General features: G+C 36.3%; 1 protein-coding gene across 1 annotated transcript in view; it reads left to right on the top strand.

Moving 5' to 3' along the window:
• Positions 1-18,825, top strand: part of MAN2A1 (mannosidase alpha class 2A member 1) — a 160,248-nt gene that overhangs the window by 122,048 nt on the left and 19,375 nt on the right. The window contains exons 17-19 of the mRNA XM_081230853.1: positions 12,798-12,931; positions 15,733-15,874; positions 18,299-18,432. Of these exons, the coding sequence (XP_081086979.1) occupies positions 12,798-12,931; positions 15,733-15,874; positions 18,299-18,432 (410 nt within the window). The remainder of the gene's footprint in view (positions 1-12,797; positions 12,932-15,732; positions 15,875-18,298; positions 18,433-18,825) is intronic.

Raw genomic sequence — 18,825 nt, forward strand, 5'->3', positions numbered from 1 at the left:
GAATCTTTAAGCAGGTAGACAATAAAGCATTTCAAAACCAGTGATAAAATGAATGGGCAGGCACTGTTTACTTTTTAGGTATTGTGGGGAAGCAAAGGCTGCTATGTTCAGGGAATTTCTTGGACAACTAAGTTCAGTTTTCAAATTTCAATGTCTAAATTTGATTTTGTTTTTAGTTAACTTTCTTAAACTTCAAATCTCAACGATGTTTGCCTTTTGGTAGAATTTCAGGTGTGGACAAACTTTCTCATGTGACTTCTTAGGTAGTAATGTGATATGTTTTCAGGATTACCCATGATTCATATGTTGAATTAAGAAGTAAAAGGTCTTCTAGAAGATGGTAAAGTCATATTAGACACTAACTTTGCGTCTTTTGCAATTATCACTTTGCTACCTACAGGAAAGTTTGCTACCTACAAGAAAGTTTGTAGTTTTGAAATAATCTTTTATTTAGTTTCCCAAAACCTTTTAAGTCAGAAACACTATTTTTGGCTATCTCTTTGTACTCTTGCATAAGCCATTGTTTACTGTTTCTGAGAGCCCTAAAACTCCATCTTCACCTATGACCAAAGGTTTCATTTTATGGGTAGAAAATAGCATGATCACACAGGAGATGTGCTTATCTACTTTTTAAGTTTGCTTAAAACTATTGTGTTTTAATGGAGAAGTTCTTCCTTGAATATAACATGGCACCATTTGGCACAGATCTCCATCATCAGGCTTGGTTTACTATTGCTTTTCATCAGTTATATTTAGGGATAGGCTGTGTCCCAGAGTTGCTGAAGCAACTCATCAGAAAAATTCCAACTTCTCAACAGGTGTATTTGCTTAATTGCTTTTGCTTCTGTTTAATTGCATCCGTCCATCAATGCAACTTCTGAGTTTTCTTCTGTTGGCCATAGGATCTGGGTCTCATATCAAAGGGGGTTTCTGTAAATTAGAGGGCCCTCTTCTGCTTCTGTGGCTGTAGCCTAGCTTGCCGTCATGCTTCAGTGGCCAATTTGGAAATTAATAGGCTCTGACTTGGCCCATTTACTTATTCCAATAAACACACACTCATCAGAACTAAATGCTTGTCTTTTCTCCTCTTCCCCTCCCCTCTTGTCCCCTACTGAGCAGTCAGAAATGTCCAGTGGCTGACGAACAACCCTTTAGCAGGAGCAGGGGCCACTGAGAATTCACTGACCCCCAGCTCTCCAAGGTGGCAGTGCTGGCTCTGATTAGTCAGTTAAGGAATAGAGGTTGTTTTGAATGGAGCACTTAGAATATTAGCATAACAAAAATAATAATAATAAATAAATATGCAGACCTCAGATTGCCTCCTGATGTCTCAGTGGGTGGAATAAACTTGAGCTCAAGCCTTTTTTCCTGATGTTAGATTTTTGCAGCTTGGAAGCAGGAAGCTTCAGAAGTTTGTGGGAAATGACAGATAAGTTAGATATAATGTGAAGTTAACTTAAATTGCTGTTCAGATGAGTTTTACTGTACTTGCTTGGACTGAACCTGAAACCAGCATATGTAACTATTCAAAGTGGCAGATCCATCTTTCTTTTTGCTGTCTCAAGCCCAGAGCATTTTTTTTCCCCATCAAGACTACAGTTTGTGAAAAATGGAGATATTAGATCACCTGAAAGGCTTTCTTCCAAACTATATAGCCTCCCATGTTTGTATCTGAGCTCCTGGGGAAAAAAAGCCCAGTTGTGGAGATAGAGCCTTTCCTTGGTAGCCTCTGTGACCCATTTCCATCTATCCTTTTCTTTCATACACTTGCGTGAGGGTACAGGTTGTCTGGATCCTGTCTTAGTGGGTTTTAATTAAATCACTAACCCAGGCCTGTGACAGAGATGTGAAATCTTCAGGGTGTTTGACTCTCTAGGTGTTCACACTACCTGAAAAGGGTTTGGTTATGCAGCGCTAAAGTGTCTGTACTAAGAAATACTTGACAGCTCTTTTGAACTTTGGCCTCTTGTAAACTAGGCTTCTGAGTGATTGATCAAAATGCATAGACAAACTGACTTTTGATCTTAGGTGCTACGAATACTTCAGCCAACTTCCAAGCTTTTATCAATTGGCTTTGGTTTTAAATTTCTTAAGATAACAAAAATATCTATTCTTGACTTATTAAACTATTTTCAGGCATAGACTAATTTTGCCCCCTTTAAACTGAGTGGATATGGTTATTTGGATGAGTATTAATGACTAGAGCCTGTTGTTAGTACCAAATTCATGATCAGTGAGGGTTGGGGGGAGGGAGACTATTAATATTTTAAGATTACATACTGAAATTGTATGTTTACTAAACCAGTTAATCACACAAAAGATTTTATTATTTCTGAGCAAGAAGGGTGAAGAAACAGAAAATGAGTTTTATTATGGATTGTCTTTACTGAGTATCCGTTCATATTAAACCTTTCAAATTCCATTTACTTGAAACATTCTTTTAAAACCTAAGGTAATGCAAACCTGACAAAATATATTTATATTTCTCAATCTCCTTTTTTAGTTACTCTTTGATTCTTCTCTCCATAAAGTAACTTTTGCCCAATTTAAGCTTCAGCAGAAAACAAAGTCAAGGACAAAAATCAACCAACACTTCCCAAATTACATAAACTGTGTGATCATTGTTGATTTTGAAACAAACTGAGTTGGGAGGCCTGGGTGCAGCCTGACTTCTGGTTTTGTTCTTGGTTTGGTATTTAACTTTAGTTTCTCTATTTGTGTTCTCTCCAGATTCTGAAAATAATAAGCAGTACAGTTTAAAGTCTCTCTCTTAACATCATTTAAGCTATTAAAAACACAGTGTTTGTATTTTCATTATTGTTCAGACATTACATTCAAAAGGTTTCTAGAAATACTAAATGAGAGGAAATTTTGTGCTCACAAGCTTTAAAAGCTTCAAAAGATCAGAGCAACTTCAGAGATTTCTAATGAAACATCATGCTTTGCCTTATATTAAGTTAAATAAATCCTTTTTATGGTGACCATAACTTAATGAAATGCCCTTTTAGGACTATTTTATGATTTCTAAAAGATTATTTCGTTTGTAGAAAATAACATTTTTCTGTAGGAAAAGGTGGGAGAGGTGGGGATTAATTTTTCTTGTAGTGTAATCATCTTTCTTTAAACTGAAGCTGTAAATGTTACCAGATATGCTGCTTTAGCTTTTATCATTAATCTTGGATTAGAAGATAGAATATAATACAAGCAGAAACCCCTGTACCACCTTGTGTTATAGTAATTTGTTATTTTACCATCACAAAAAATACGTATCTTGCCCGTGATATTATGATCAGTAAGTGACATTCACAAGCCGTAGTTTCATTTGTCTTCAGAGTTGTAATTATTAGACTGGTGCTATTTTCTGACATAAACTGCTACTTTGAAGAATTAGGTTGCTATGCGTTACCAATATATCATTTTCATTTTCACTGGCACAAGGTTCAGGTTCCAGATCTGTTAATATGTACCTTCAAGGTTTTTTTCCCCTCAGGACTATGTTCTCCTAGGCAAGTGTTTGTGAGTGAGTGAGTGAGTGTGTCTGTAAACCATGTTTCAACCCTTAGGAGAAATATCTTAAATGCAGTAAATACTTCTTTTGCCTGTTTTCCACCAACATATTATGAAAGTACTGCATGTAATGGATCTTGCCAAAAGAAAGTACACAGTAGCCTGGGGGTAAAATGTAATGAACTGCCATCAAGAAGTATGGAAGAAAAGACTTTCCTTTGGCTGAAATGATTGATAATTTCCTTCCAAGGGCATATTTAGCAATCAAAGAGAGGTTGCTTTGTTTTTCTTCTGTTTTGAATATATAATCTAAATGGATTCATAACATGACCCTTGACTTTTAGAGAGTCAAAATGAATTGTATCCAGTTAAACATATAAGAGAATCACATTGGGAATTAGAGATCTGAATCCTTAGTTTCGCCTCTAAGCAAACTAGAGTGACCTTGAGTTTGTTCTTTAACTTCTTAGGAGAGAAAGACTAGATGGTCAATTAGGTATCACCATCAAAGAGTCTTAACAACACTTGTTTTCACATCAAGTTTCTTTGGTGCTTGACTCCTTGCTCCTAAATTCACCTTCTAAGGATGCTTGAACCTGGGGCCCTCATCCCTAGAGTCCTTCCACTTATAAACAAGGTCTCACAGCTTCGCTGAAGTTGTTTTTATTTCCATAAAAAGATTCATGAGGATATTAAAATGGTTTGTAATCAATCTCTCATTTTTCCCAGGACTACGTTCCATATTTAGTTTGATTTAAGAGTAAAAAGCATTAAGTAAGTTATGACTAGGCAGACTTAGGTAATTAAAACATTTTTGGAATATCGTAATATGCAATTGACTGCTAAGGATTTTTTTCCTGTTAATTGGAACTTTTAAAAAATGAAATAAGTAGCTATGTGTGAAATCTGATTATTCCCTACAGGCATGAAAAGGAAGGTTATTTTAAGGTACTATAAGCACATTCTGGTTACACAAATTCAGAACTCAGAGGTTATCTTGGAGGCTGTTTGACAGCAGCTGCTGCATTGAAGGCATAGCTTCTTAGTGGGAAATAGCATCATCTCCCACAAATATATGTTGTACTAAACTCAGATGAAGGGAATAGGGGTGGGAAACACAGGGAAGTGTGACGGTTAAGAGCTCCGACTCCAGAGTCAGCCCATGTACATTTCATTCCCAGCTCCCAAACCTGCTCTGCCGCTTACCAGGTGTTTGACCTTGTGCAGGTTATTACCTACATGGTCTTGGCTTCATCATCCTGAAAATGATGACAATAATAGAGTCTTCCTCATAGGAGTGTTGGAGAATTAACTGAGTAATGTACATAAAGCCTGACACACACTAAGTGTTGTATCTCCTTAAGAAGGATGTGCAGGCCTGAGAGAGTGGTCATTGAAGGGTTGGGGGATTTGGAGAAGATTTGATAAAGGAAGTGAGTTTTTGAGATGCTAGGTCTTAGAGAAATGTCACTTGAATGGGCAGAAAAGAGGAAAAGAATAGCACAAAGTGTGAAGTGGTGTGGGTGAGATCAAATTCCCTTGTTCCTATAAGAATTTGAAGAATCTGTGTCCGTTACATATTTGTAATTTGACATCTAGTTTTCCTTTATACATTTAAATATTTGCAAAGGGTTTTATTTTTGGTATACTGTAAATATTGACATTTTAAGATAAGCGTATCTAATGGGTAGCAATTTGATACTAAATCATGCATTTTTTAAAGAGCTCCTGACTTATTTATTTATTTGATTTATTTATTTATTTTAAGTTTTTTTCGCTGTGTTGGGTCTTTGTTTCTATGCGAGGGCTTTCTCTAGTTGCGGCAAGCAGGGGCCACTCTTCATCGTGGTGCGCGGGCCTTTCACTGTCGCGGCCTCTCTTGTTGCGGGGCACAGGCTCCAGATGCGCAGGCTCAGTAGTTGTGGCTCACGGGCCTCGTTGCTCCACAGCATGTGGGATCTTCCCAGACCAGGGCTCGAACCCATGTCCCCTGCACCGGCAGGCAGATTCTCAACCACTGCGCCACCAGGGAAGCCCAAATCATACATTTTTAAAAAGCCTCAACAAACTCTTCTTGAACAGTCAAATTTCATATCATTATTTTCTCCTTGAACTCATATTTCCATTCTACTTCCTCCACCAAATTTTATCTTAATATAATATTTTATGCTTGAGAGTCTTATTATTGGTCAACTTTTCATTATTCTTCTGAAAGAAATATATATATGTGTGTTTTAAATATATATATATATATATGTTTTAAAATTCTGTCATCCTAAAACTCCAAGTATTAAATTTCTTCTGGATTGAGTTATAAAAATTGTTATAGTATAAGATTGATCAAAATATATAATTGATCTATATATATTACCACTTTGATCATTTATTTTATAAACTTTAATAGAAACATTTTTCTTAATGACATGAATTGTACCCTTTGTATCCTAAATGTTTATGCGTTCATTGGTAAATGTTACTTATTGCTAGAAGAGATAGGTTTTAGCATTGACTTTATTCTTTTTGTTCTTATAAATGTAAAGCAAAGGAATGTTGCTAACATAAAAAAGTAGGTGGAAATTGAAGGAGTTCAGTTATGAGAATGCCATTTAATTCCTTGAACTCCTTCTGAGTTATATTCCATAAATCACAGTGATCTATTGCCAAACATTAATCAATTATTTTTAATGATCTACTGTCTGACAGCTTTATTAGGTAACCTTCAATTTTGTTGAAAGCCAACAATTGGAAAACCATGTGTTTTGCAAAAATATTTGTTCCCTGGTCGTTGAAGTTCAATCAGACACCAATACTTCAAATTGTTTTTGTTCAGCCCCACTTGAGTTAGGGTGGGTGAGAGGCATGCTGCTGCCTTTTTTTTTCTTTCTTTCTTTCTTTTTTCTTTTTTTGGTTAAGCTGGGAGAAGGAATAGTGAAAGTGTGGCTTAAAAAAAAAAAAGAAAAGGAAGAACCACATGCTTCCATGGCAGGTCTGTTTCAGTGGAATCTGAGCTTCCTACCTAAAAGCACCTTGGAAAAGAGCATGTTTGCAAGAACAGGAAGTAGGCAACTCCAGAATGACTGTCAGTGTGGAGGCAGGCAGACCACTGAGATTACTCCAGCATCCTTCCTTCTCTGTACTAGACCAGCCCAAGTCTGGACTGTGGGTCATGAGCTGTTTATTTGCCTACCAGGGTAGTTAGACCACGTCTGTTTTGGATTTAAAAGAATGTTACTGATGTAGGTGTTATATTCCTCCAAAACAGGGCTTCTAAAAAACCTGTTGTTTTTTAAAATCAGTGTTTATTCGGAAAAAAAAAAGACAGATTCCCAGTTTTGTTGTGTATGTTTCAGTTATTAGGCCTTTTTCACATATATCATACTTAATTGGTAGACTCTTTAACCAGAATTTACAATCTGTGTGATCAAAATGCTATACCTTTCTTATTATGCATTTACTTTTGTGTCACTGTGAGAATTATTGAAATGAAGAGCATAAAGTATGTAGACTAGTGCCTAGCTCATACGTTGATCAGTAAGCAGTGGTAGTTATTTATCTAGTGCTTTATAAATGAAACACAGTGATGCATCATTATTTTCTTAAATTTGAGTCTTGGAATGAAATTTACTAAACTGTGTATTCCTGAAAGCAGATGCTAAAATTTTCACTTGTGGAGAAATAATCAACGTGAACATTTACAGGCCTGGAAATCAGCAGGTACCTCAGAGGATAAGTTAGATCTTGTAATGGATGATAAGTTGAGTCAGTCAACATGGATAAAAAGGTCATCCAGTTGTGGGAATTACTACCATATCTATTCTTGGTACTTTCAGATGGGAGTACAGTTTTTTTTTTAATATAGTCATGATAATATTTGCTCTTTAGAAACATTATCTACATGTTGACCTACTAAATTTATCATTGTTGTGTATTGTCACTTAAGTGTATGTGTCAAACTAAGCAGTGTGTGTTAATTAATAATCATGTGTCAACTCCCAGTTAAGTTGGATAAGTTTACAAAAACAATGTCACAAAGTAAATACACACTAGGAGAGTTACTCTTATATTTTTGATCATTTAAATACAAAACAAAATACTCCCAAAATTGAAGGGGAGATATTCAAAATTAGAAGCCCTGGTTTTTCATGACAGCTCTTATTGTCTCACTTCTGCTATGACATGAGGGCTCAGTCCATCTGTCCATTCAGACACAGATTTGAGGAAAAGAGATGAGGACAGCAGGTTGATAGCAAGGTTCCATTTTTGCCCCAGAGCACACATTTTAAGGATAGTCACTGAAGACCTTGCTTTAAATCTTGGGTGGGTTTTTTGAGGATTTATTTTATATTTGATTTCCTATCTATGTCACATTTCAGTTAGACTTTTGTTTGAAGGCTTAAACAGCTCTGCTAGGGCTCTCACCATCACTTTTCATTTTCCCAGGTGGGTGTGGGCCAGTTGCTGCTTTTCCATCTTGATCTGATAACTTGTCCTAAGCACACATTGAGTGCCACTAATAAGATATTGGATTCTTGCTGGAGTGAGAGAGGGGCTCTCTCTTGCTCTTTTCCCCAAGCTGCTGCCTCTTATTCCTAGAACTACTTCAGTGTTGTGAGAGAGGCGTCCGATTTATATTTCTTGGAAAAGTATGCCTTGCATTTCAGAATTGTTAGAATAAGTGATCTAGGCAGGTGGAGAGGGCTGAATTAGGCTGGTCCAGATAGATTTTAGAATGATCTGACGTGAAGAGAGTAGATTGTGCAGAGGAGATACGCCTAGGATTCCCCAGAGGCCCTCAGTTGCTGCTCAGAGCCATGATCCTGGCCTTTCCATCTGCATGACTTAGTCATTAGACCATCCTGGATGTTTGCTCCACCTCTTCTTTCAGGCACAGGGGATGTGTTAGAGGCGCCCTCCAGTTTTTCCCTCCATACTCAAAGGAGTATGTTTCTTGGTTTCCTTAAGACCAGTGCTGAGCAACAGAGTCAAGAGTGTCTTGCCTTCCGACCCTGACCCCTTGCCTCCTTAGTTTCATTTTCCCTGCCATCTTAGAAAATATTCTTTTTAAAAAATTCTTAAAATAATTTTTATGTATAAAATGGAAATTATATACATGTATGTGTGTGTGTCTATTTACACACATACTCTTTTGACAAAAATTTCACACATTATGGATATAACATAAAGTCTCTCTGGAATCTGTGTCTGGCCCCTATCCACTGCTCAAGAGAGGTAATACAGATATTTGCACACGCTCTCTCTTTCTCTCTCTCTCTCTCTCACACACACACACCCCTACAGAAATGTATACTATTATGTTTGTGCCTGTTTTAGCATAAAGTTTATCGTACTGTGCAAACGCTCTGTTTGCTTTTCCCATCAGATCTTTCTCTGCCAGGACAGACAGCTGCCTCATTCTTTTCATTTGCTACACAGCATTCCATAGCATGGGTGTACCTGATTTTATTATTCATTTGCCTGTTGATGGACATCTAGCATGTTTCCCCATTTTTTTTTTACTCTTGGCACCAGTGTGCTGTAAACATGCTTGTGCTCGTGATTAGTGTTCATTTTAGGTAGATAAGAGAGGTAATTAGGGTATGTGTCTTTAATATTTAATATATATTACTTTATTGGCTTCTAAGGTGACTGTGACGTTTTAAAAGAGATTTTTGGATTGTTTTAAAGAAGTTTTGGGTTCTGGCAAACCTTGTCCCTTAATTTTATTTCACTCAATTCAGTAACACTTGCAGCTTATCAGATCCCAGATCAGTGCCCCCTCTCCTTGTTTGAAAATAGTCTGGAGCACTCCTCCCTACTTAAGCATTCCTACAAAGCTTTTCCCAATCCTTGGTCCCAAAGTAATTTCAACAGTTTCCAGTAGTTGGTGTGCTATTGAGACATGATGGTTGAGAGGTTTAGTCCTGGTTCTGCCAGGCCTTGTGATCTGGGGCAGATAATTTCCTCCTAGGCTTAGGGTCAGGAATGATTATATGTAAAGCCCATAGTATATGGTACATAGTAAGCACTTGGTACTTCTTGGCTGTTGTCGTTCCCCCATGCAGCTGAACCCTTCACTCACTTCTTGTGTACCTATTATGTGCTGGGAGCATAAAGATAAATAAGACATGGTCCCTATACCTGAGGAACTGACCTTCTAACATGCATGTGTTTGCTCAAAATGAAAGTACTTACTCATCTTTTATCTATTTGAACCTTATCTATAGCCCATCTGCTTTCTCCCAACCAGTTAACTTCTGCCTCATGAGGGACAGCCTCTCACATCTTTACTAATTCTGTTTAACAGTGATTCAGCACAGACCACCTGCCCAAAACATTGTTAAAAACTGAAATATGAGATAGTGTATAAGACAGTCTGTGTTTCTGAGCAGCTCATAGGCCCTAGGGAGGAAAAATTAAAGAGCTCCAGGGTTCTGAAACACTCGTTTGGCTTCTTTGTTACAGCTTTTCACCTGCGAGCTGGCTCAATTTTACTTTGCATTGCCTGTGTGTTAGTAAGGATAAACAATCTCCATCCTCTCTTCTCCAAGGGCACAGAGTGTGAGGTGCTACCAAAAGGGCACTTAGTTCTCTGTCGAAACCTGGGAATGGCCTCACAGCCGCTCCCCCTCCCCCATGGACTACTCTTGTTAAGTAGGAGCTATTTTCTTTCCCAGAATTGAAGAAAAAGTAGAAGGACTTAGAAAGCCCTGGCCATCTCTGCTCAGGTAGAACCATTTTAGTAAAAGTACCTTTTGCTGCCACATCCTGCAAAGATCCAGCACATCACTGGGACCACTGGGTTTGTACCCCTGCTTCCTGGGGAGTTCTGCCCTCAGTCCCATGAGCTTCTTTGGGACTGACACATCTTAGGAATTCTTGACACAGAATAGGAAAAGTCAGCAGTCTCTCTCCCTCACACATGTTCTTCTTTTAAAAATAATTATTTTTCTTTGAGAACTCAGGGATACCTCCTTGCTTTTATTACCATTACAGGTTTCATTTGGTTTGTTCACAATAAGTATATTAAGTCTGAACTTATTTTAAGTCTACGCTGGCACAGAGTTTAAATTAATGTCTTGCTGAATTGTGAATGGACGTGAAGGCTCCTTATAAAGGAGCTTTAAGCGTTTGTTGCCCCAACAGGATCTGAGCATAATACTGAGCTTGAGAAAGATGATTTTCTCAGTGGAAATAATTTATCATTGCTAGAGATAATGTGAAATTACTAATTTTTTCTTGAAGCATGTTTTTTGTAAATGTTTTTCAGAGATACATACCTTGAAATTAATGATGGTCTCCTTTGTGAAGACTTTATTTCATTTCATGTATTTTGTTGACCCCTGAGATAATAGTCCATCTAGAGAGGAGAAAACATAAAGCAGTACTAAAAACGCTATGAATGCTTTCAGTAAAGTAGAGTCACTTGCCATCTGCTGTTTTCCCTAATGCTGCATTAATACTAGCATCTCTAGTGCTACATTTTGGGTTTTGGGCATCTTTGGTTCATTTGTGGATGCTTGTCTTTTAAAATTTTATATACAATTCATTTGGTTTTAGAAAAATATTCTGGATAGTGTAATGTATAATGTAAGTATACTGGAAGGAAAGTTTGCATTTAAAGTAATGCATTTCCTAGTTCAAAGAACACACTATTGTTCTATCACCAGCATATGTGCTTGCTGTTCCCCACCCCCCCAAACTTCCCAGTAGGGCTGAAGAAGTTTGGATCAGCTATGTTGGCAGGTTCTTCTGGTAATTCTCAGAAGGAAATGTGTGTATGCATTTAATTAGCAGAGGTTAGTGGTTCAGACTGTGGCTATAAAGCAGGAAAAAAAATGGCACTTCCTTCCCCCACCCATGGAGATCATGCTCATCATAGTAAGAAACTGAAGTTGGCTCTGGTTGAGGTTGTTGAGTTGGGAGGACAACATCTACCAGAAGAGAATTTCTGTGAGCATTCTGAAAATTATATTGATGGAAACTTCAGCCCATTTAGTATTGTTACCATATTATTATTTATGGTGTACAATTTCCAGTTGTACTTTTCACATAAACCTATAATGCCTGGGCCAGCTGCATTTACATTTTTTCCACAAATCCCACAGATCCAAACTTCCTTTCTATTTGCTGTCTAAACTCTGGGGATTCTTCTTGGCTCCTGGAAAAAGTCTTCCTCACTCTCTTTCTCCCCTCCCTGCTTTTCTGTACACAACCCTCTTTCTCTAAAGAGTACGCTGGTTATCAGCAGAGTGACAGATTGTGTGTGAGAAGAGGGAGAGGTGGGTCATAAATAACAATGGTGGTTAAGTGTCCAGGGTTCTTGGAACCTCAAAAAACTTCAGCTGTATGAAATAGGGTACGGCCAATCTTTCTTCTTTGACCACTTTCGTAATCATTCTCTTTCTTGGAAGATCCTACAGTATCTTTTATACCCACTCAATCTGTATTAAGAGTGTTGGGTTTCTTCATAACTCCTCTCTCCAGCTCTGAAATAGACCCAAGGGTTCACTGAGGACCTGAAGATATAGTTAGGGTAGCATGACAGATAGAAATTAGTAAATACTTTAGGCTTATCCAAAAAAATTAAAATGTTTGATATATCTGGGACTTTTTCAAGCTCTCCTCTGCTTTATGTAGCAAAGGGCAAAATGAATCACACCATAACAAGGGATCCTAATAGACACCAAACTCAATTTAAATTGATTTAAGTTCTGGGGAGCTCTCCAGATTATACTTCACAAATACTAATATGGTAATACCAGTTTTAGCCATAAATCATTGCATTGGACCTCCTGTCTCTTTGCCTAGCTATAGATCATGGGCAGTAATACACTGTCTCTTGAACCACCAGGGTGTAAATTTCACTGCTCATAATTTCCAGTGTGTGAGGAGAGCCTGGTGAAGAAGTAGGCTTGAATGGCTCTGTTGGGGAGTGGCAGTGCACACGAGTGGTGGATTGGCCTGTAGTGTGGCTGACCTTTTCTCATTTAATGTCCTCTTTCCCCTCTGGAACTCATTGCAGAATCATTTGCATGTTATATTTCATCTACATTTATCTCATTCTAGCCTCTTCATCCTTCTGTTGAGTTATATATGCCCCTGAATAAATGTTTTCTATTGTCTGATTTAAAAAAAGGTGAATTGTGACACTATTTGGCATATGAGAGATAGTAAAGATAGGAAGTAGGAAACAGGAAAATACCTGTAACGTTAGAAAGAGTTCTGTATAGTATATTTAAGAAAAGCGGGGCAATTATTTTTTATTAATGTATATATTCTTTTAACTTTAGGAATAGAAGGACAATCTGTGGAAATTTCCAATATTGTGGACATCCGAAAAGAACATAACCGTGAGATTGCAATGAGAATTTCTTCTAGCATCAACAACCAAAATAGGTTTTATACTGACCTAAATGGATACCAGGTAATTTCCCTTTAAAATGTTTAAGTAATGGTTATAATATGTAACTTTTATATGTGATGATGGGCCAGTTAATTTTGGATCCTTTGAAAAAATATGCTTAAGGTTGCAAATTATTTCTAAAATAAAACTGAATTTTAACAGACACTTTTAGATTCTGTATTCAACCATATTTTCAAGGTTAGAACAAATATTTGCAAGACTATTTTGTGAAATGTCTATTTGTAAGATTTATTTTTTCAAAGGAAGATTTAGTGACCATTACGCATGTTAAATACCTTGATGCTAAAATGTATATGAATTTATCTAATAGAAAGGAAATATTAATTAGGGACTGATGGAGTATATCTTTCTTTTTCCTCATAAGGAATTGGTCTATGTATATTTAGTTTATTCCACATATGTTTTTAAATGTATGATTTAATACTGGGCTCTTTTAAATTTCAGGAAAACTCTTCTCTCTGCTGATGTATATGTGTGTGTACATATATACACACACATATATGTGTACATAGACATAGATATACAAATAAAAACATCAGTTTAGAAATGTGAGTAGATGTGTATTTAGTCAAAATTTTCATGAAATAGTTTGAAATAGTAATGGGAAAATTGATTCATAAAAATTTTTAAGATTGTAATTTCTCTAATTTACTAGAGCTCTTTTGATTGTTACCTAAATCTCTGTATTCAGAGTGTATGTGTGTAACAACATATCTTTGAAATAATGCTATTAGAAACATGAGCATGTTTTTGAGGCATTCGCATTTTAGAAATTTCTGGCTACGAATAGAAATAATTTCACAAATGCTGTTACTTTGATTTTCAACTGGGATGAGTGGAAGGGATTGTGATAATTTTCTCTTCTACAATTTCCTGCAAAAGTTAAATTTAAACCTTTTCAGAGCATAAAAATTGCAGCATACATTTTGAATTAACATGTTAATTCTTCTACAGCTGTTTGGTTTTCAAATGAAGCCCTGGCTTTATGGTGATTCATTTTCCTTGTGTACAAGCGAAAGGCTTTTCTTAAAGTCTTACAGAAGCAGTAATATGTATGTGTGGGTGTATACATGAATGAAAAAACTTAGTAAAAATGAATAAAAATGTGAATTTTCTTTACAAGCTTTGACCATTTTAATAAATAGAAAAATATTATTTTTAAGTCTATAGCCTAAGTGTTTCCTCTTTTTCAGAATAGGCCATTTCTTAAGCTTTGAAAAGAGTAGTTACTTGAGCCAAACTAGAAATCCAGAGGCGCAGGTGGGGAGTGAGGGTAGCAGCTACACAATTGTGACAGTTTTAAATGTCTTTTTTTTAAGTATACAACTAAATGGAGTAGGAAGATCAGGATTGGAGATTTCTTTCTAACTAGCTTCCCTTCCTTCCTCCCTTTTTTTCTTTTTTTAACATTTTACAGTTTTTCTTCCACCAGTTTGTTAATTTCCTAGGGCTGTGATATAAACCGCCACAAACTGGGTGGCTTAAAACAACAAAAATTTATTCTCTCACAGTTTTGGACATTAGGAGTCCAGAATCAAGATGTAGACAGGGCCCAACTCCCTCCATCGGCTCTAGGGAAGTATAACCTTGCATTTTCTAGCTTCTGGTGGTTGCAGACAATCCTTGGTACTCCTTGCCTTGTAGACATATCACTCCAATCTCTGCCTGTGCTGTCACATGGTCTCCTTGTGCCCTGAATGTCTCTCTCTGTGTCCAAATTCCCCATTTCTGGTAAGGGCACCATTCTTTAGATTATCGCTCACCCTAATCCAGTATAACTTGATTTTATATGCAGAGACCATATTTCAAAGTAAAATCACGTTCACAGGTTCTGGGCGAACATGAATTTGGAGGAACACTATTCAGAATCAGTAAGTTGAACAACCTACTGCAGGGTTGTTGTGAAGATTAAAGATCTTATCTATGAAATTCTCAATACTGTGCCTGGCATTAATGGTTACTCAGTACATGTTAACTATTATGTTTATGTTGAGCTTCTCCTTTTCTGAGTTTCATGTCAAACTTTCATGAGTTTAAAAGAAGAGATGGCATTTTTATGTGGTATAAGATTTCTGATAACAAAGTCTCTGTTTGATGTCTCCTCCTGAGGTTTGAGTGAGTCTCCTTGACCCAGATCAGCTTAGTGCATTGTCAGTCTCTCAAAATATAAAACTAGAATTGTATTTCATGCATTCAGATACTAGACCAAGAAAAGTTGGAATTTGGAACTATCTACATTGAAACTAAACAAGAAGAGTTAGCCTTGAATAGTTTTTAAATATAAATATGCATTTGATTATTATAACATAGTATGTTAGAGGATTTGGTGAGGAGATGTGTGGTACTTATTAAAACTGATTCAAGAATCATAAGAGATATTTCTTGAAAGGGGGATAGAGAGCTATTATGCTTAGCCTTCATTACAAAAGCAGTATGTTAGATGTAAATGAGAAATGAATCCTTAATACCTTTATAATTTGTTATATGCAAATATTGGAGAGCTAGAAAACTTGTTAAGGATTTTTATTCTGAATTTAAATAGTAATGCCTATTTTAAAAATCTGGACAAGTTCTACCTTTCTCACTTAACAATTGTTTTCTAAGATGCTAATGATTTTTCTTCATATTGTTTTGAAGAATGTTTTCATTTCTAAGTTAGCTGTTCTATTGGACAAGAAAGGTGCTGTACCTTTTTCTGTTTGGAAGGAAAACCATCTGTAGTCGATAGTAATTTTTTTATGTACATGTGTAAATATCACTTGATTTTTTTTTTCCTTAATGAGAACTGTTTGGTCTTACAGATTCAACCTAGAATGACACTGAGCAAATTGCCTCTTCAGGCGAACGTTTATCCGATGACTACAATGGCATATGTCCAGGATGCTGAGCATCGCTTGACCCTGCTCTCTGCTCAGTCTTTAGGTGTTTCGAGTTTGAAAAGTGGTGTGTTGTTTAGATTCTTTTTTGCTCTTATAAGTTTCACTCCCCAGTGTATAATCTTTCTGCTGGTAATATGTATTAATTATCATCCCCACTCACAGGCTTTCTTCTTTTGAGAACCAGACTGTTAGTTAATTTTGAGCTTTGTGAGACCAATGTAAAATAATAAATTTCCTTAATCTTCAGATGAAAAAAGAGGAACCTAAAAGTCCATGAAACTGATTATTTTTAAAGATAATTTACTCCTGATGGCTCATTGTTTGCAGAAGTCTTTCATTATTGTGACTGATTGGGAATGGAAATTCAGACTCAAATTAAACTAAGTTCAGATAGAGTTCAGATAACAAAGTTTGCAAAGGTGGAAAGTTACAGTTCAAACTTAGGTCCTTCTCTGAATCCCATCATTCTAGGACACTACCGGCTGAAAAGAAGAAAGGGAGTAGAGATGATACAGATATGGGGATAAAGAGGAGACAGACATGACTTTACAGATTCCAAAAGAGAGAGAATGAAATGGAGTGAAAGAGAAAATAGATAGTAGACGCTGATTGATTTTTTTTAGAACTTTCTATTGGGAGACTTTGTCCCTCATAATACATATTTTTAATTATCATATACATGTCAATTGCTCTTCTTTCCTTACATACTAAGAGTTGCTAAGACAAGCATGTTACGGAGCCAGGCAGATAATAAATGTGTACAGATGCCTGGCATATTCATTTTCTATTGGGCATATGCATACAAACCCACTATTTATATTATGTATATACATGCATTCTGTACTTCCACACACAGAAAACCTTACTACTTATCATTTTTCTTTGTGGCCTTCATTAGACAAAATCATGAGATCATGTCATGAAGACATGAATACAGTTATAAAAATAATAATGGCCTCATGTCGGGGCTCCAGTGGGGAGTGCTGGGATTTGAGTGAATTGCAGAGCACATTCCCCCCTGTACACTGGGGTGGCCACTGCTTGGTGTCAGCTACTTGCTGCCATGGGGAAACGGGCCCAGTGTTGCCAAATTTTTCAGTTTTTGAAGAAAAGCCCAGAAGTCTAGAATTTTATGAGAAGTTGCCCATTCTGTAACTTGTGACATAATTTTTTAAAAATCAAAACATAAAGCCTCTTTGTGTCAGAGATGACTCCTGAGCTACCCATTTTTAAACTCTGCCTTAAATTCTCAAAATTGGGCTCTGCTTAAATAGGGGACTAGACCTTAGGATTCAAGCAGTCATGAACCAAACAGTATTATCTCACTTCCCTGATCAAGAGAGCTATGGACATAAAAACAATTTGAGTACAGGCCAGGAAGTTACTAAGTGTCACATAGTATATGGGCTAACATTTGGAGGCAGAGAGAAGAGTTAGAAATGACCAAGAGATTGATATACTAATTTGAGTGTGAAGAGATCAAATTCTAGATAGGCATGGGGACAGTTAGCCCCAATGCCTGAAGAGCATGTTCTGGACAATTGTCTTATGAAATATGGAGAAAACAACAATGAAAATTCTAACCAGCACTGTTAATTTTATGTACTGGATACCTAAACTGAGAAGATAGAAACTAAACAGAGTTGGTTTGACTATGTAAGCATAATAGTTATTTAAATCCTTTACATAGTTCCCTTTTATGCCAAATGATTGCTCAGTACAGTAGCAAATATGAATGAATGGATGGATGAATATATATTTAAACACATATAACTTTAGTGGGTTTTGGGGGAGTATAATCTTAAGCATATAAATATGTCTCTGGGTGATTTTTTTTCAGTTTTTTTTTAGTTTGTAATTTTATAACCTAACCATTAGCTTACAACTTAAACTAAAGGAGTTGTAGAATTATTGCATAGCAAATAAAGGAACCAAATATGACAACTTTTTGGGCTATAGGAGAAAAGACACACTAACACAGTATCAGAGAGGGAAGGGGGTATGTGGTGGGTGTCTCCAAATTCTAGGGCTTCAGAGAATCACAGCATATCAAGTAACCTAAAATTTTACTTCAAATCCTTTTTAGATTCTGTCCTTCTGTGTTTGTCTTATTACTCCATGAGTGATGTACATTTTTTAATGAACCTCATAAACATTTTTAAATTCCAAATGCAGCCACTAAATTTTTGGAAGATTTAATTTACTGGTTCTATTAAATTTTTGTAAATTTTACTTTAATTTTGATCTCTTCTGTCCCATTTTTAAATTTCTTATTAGATTTTACTAGAAGCTGATAAAGAAAAGGAGAAATACAATCCTGTTTTATGAGTTTATACTAGCTGCTTTTAGCTGTTATCGAGAGGAAGCCCATGGTACTGTGGGTTGTATAGGTCTGTCTCCCTGACTGGAGGAAAAACTTCAGTCAAGACCCTGCCTTGTATTATGAGGTTCTCAATGAATAACCCTGGCCTGTTTGTTTTTTTGGTAGGTCAGATTGAAGTTATCATGGATCGAAGACTCATGCAAGATGATAATCGTGGCCTTGAGCAAGGTGTCCATGATAACAAGATTACAGCTAATTTATTTCGAATACTACTAGAAAAAAGAAGTGTCATGAATATGGTAGGAAAAAAGCTCTCATGTTCTCATGTTGTTTGTTCTTTGCCATCCAAAATTATGACTTTATACTTTTTTATTTTTTTCATTTTCCAATATTGAGATATTTTTGTAATAGACTTAGCCTGTATTCACAAAAAAGAGAACTTCATTTATATATATTGTGTAAGATTTACATTCAGCCCATTTTATTTTTTAGTTTTGCTTATTGTGTAGATATAAAATAATGTTAAGGAATCAGCTTGGGTGAAATTTCCTGAAATTACTTTGAAATAAATAAGCGTTGAGTTTAAAGGATAGAGCTTAGTCATGTACTTAGGAGATTAAGTTTGAAAAATAAAATTTATTTGAAACCTTAGTATACTCATTCTAGTCTTAGACTCATCTGTCGAAAGTAGA

The sequence above is a fragment of the Mesoplodon bidens genome (assembly GCF_964165515.1).
Source record: "Mesoplodon bidens genome assembly, chromosome: 4".
NCBI classification, from domain to species: Eukaryota; Metazoa; Chordata; class Mammalia; order Artiodactyla; family Ziphiidae; genus Mesoplodon; species Mesoplodon bidens.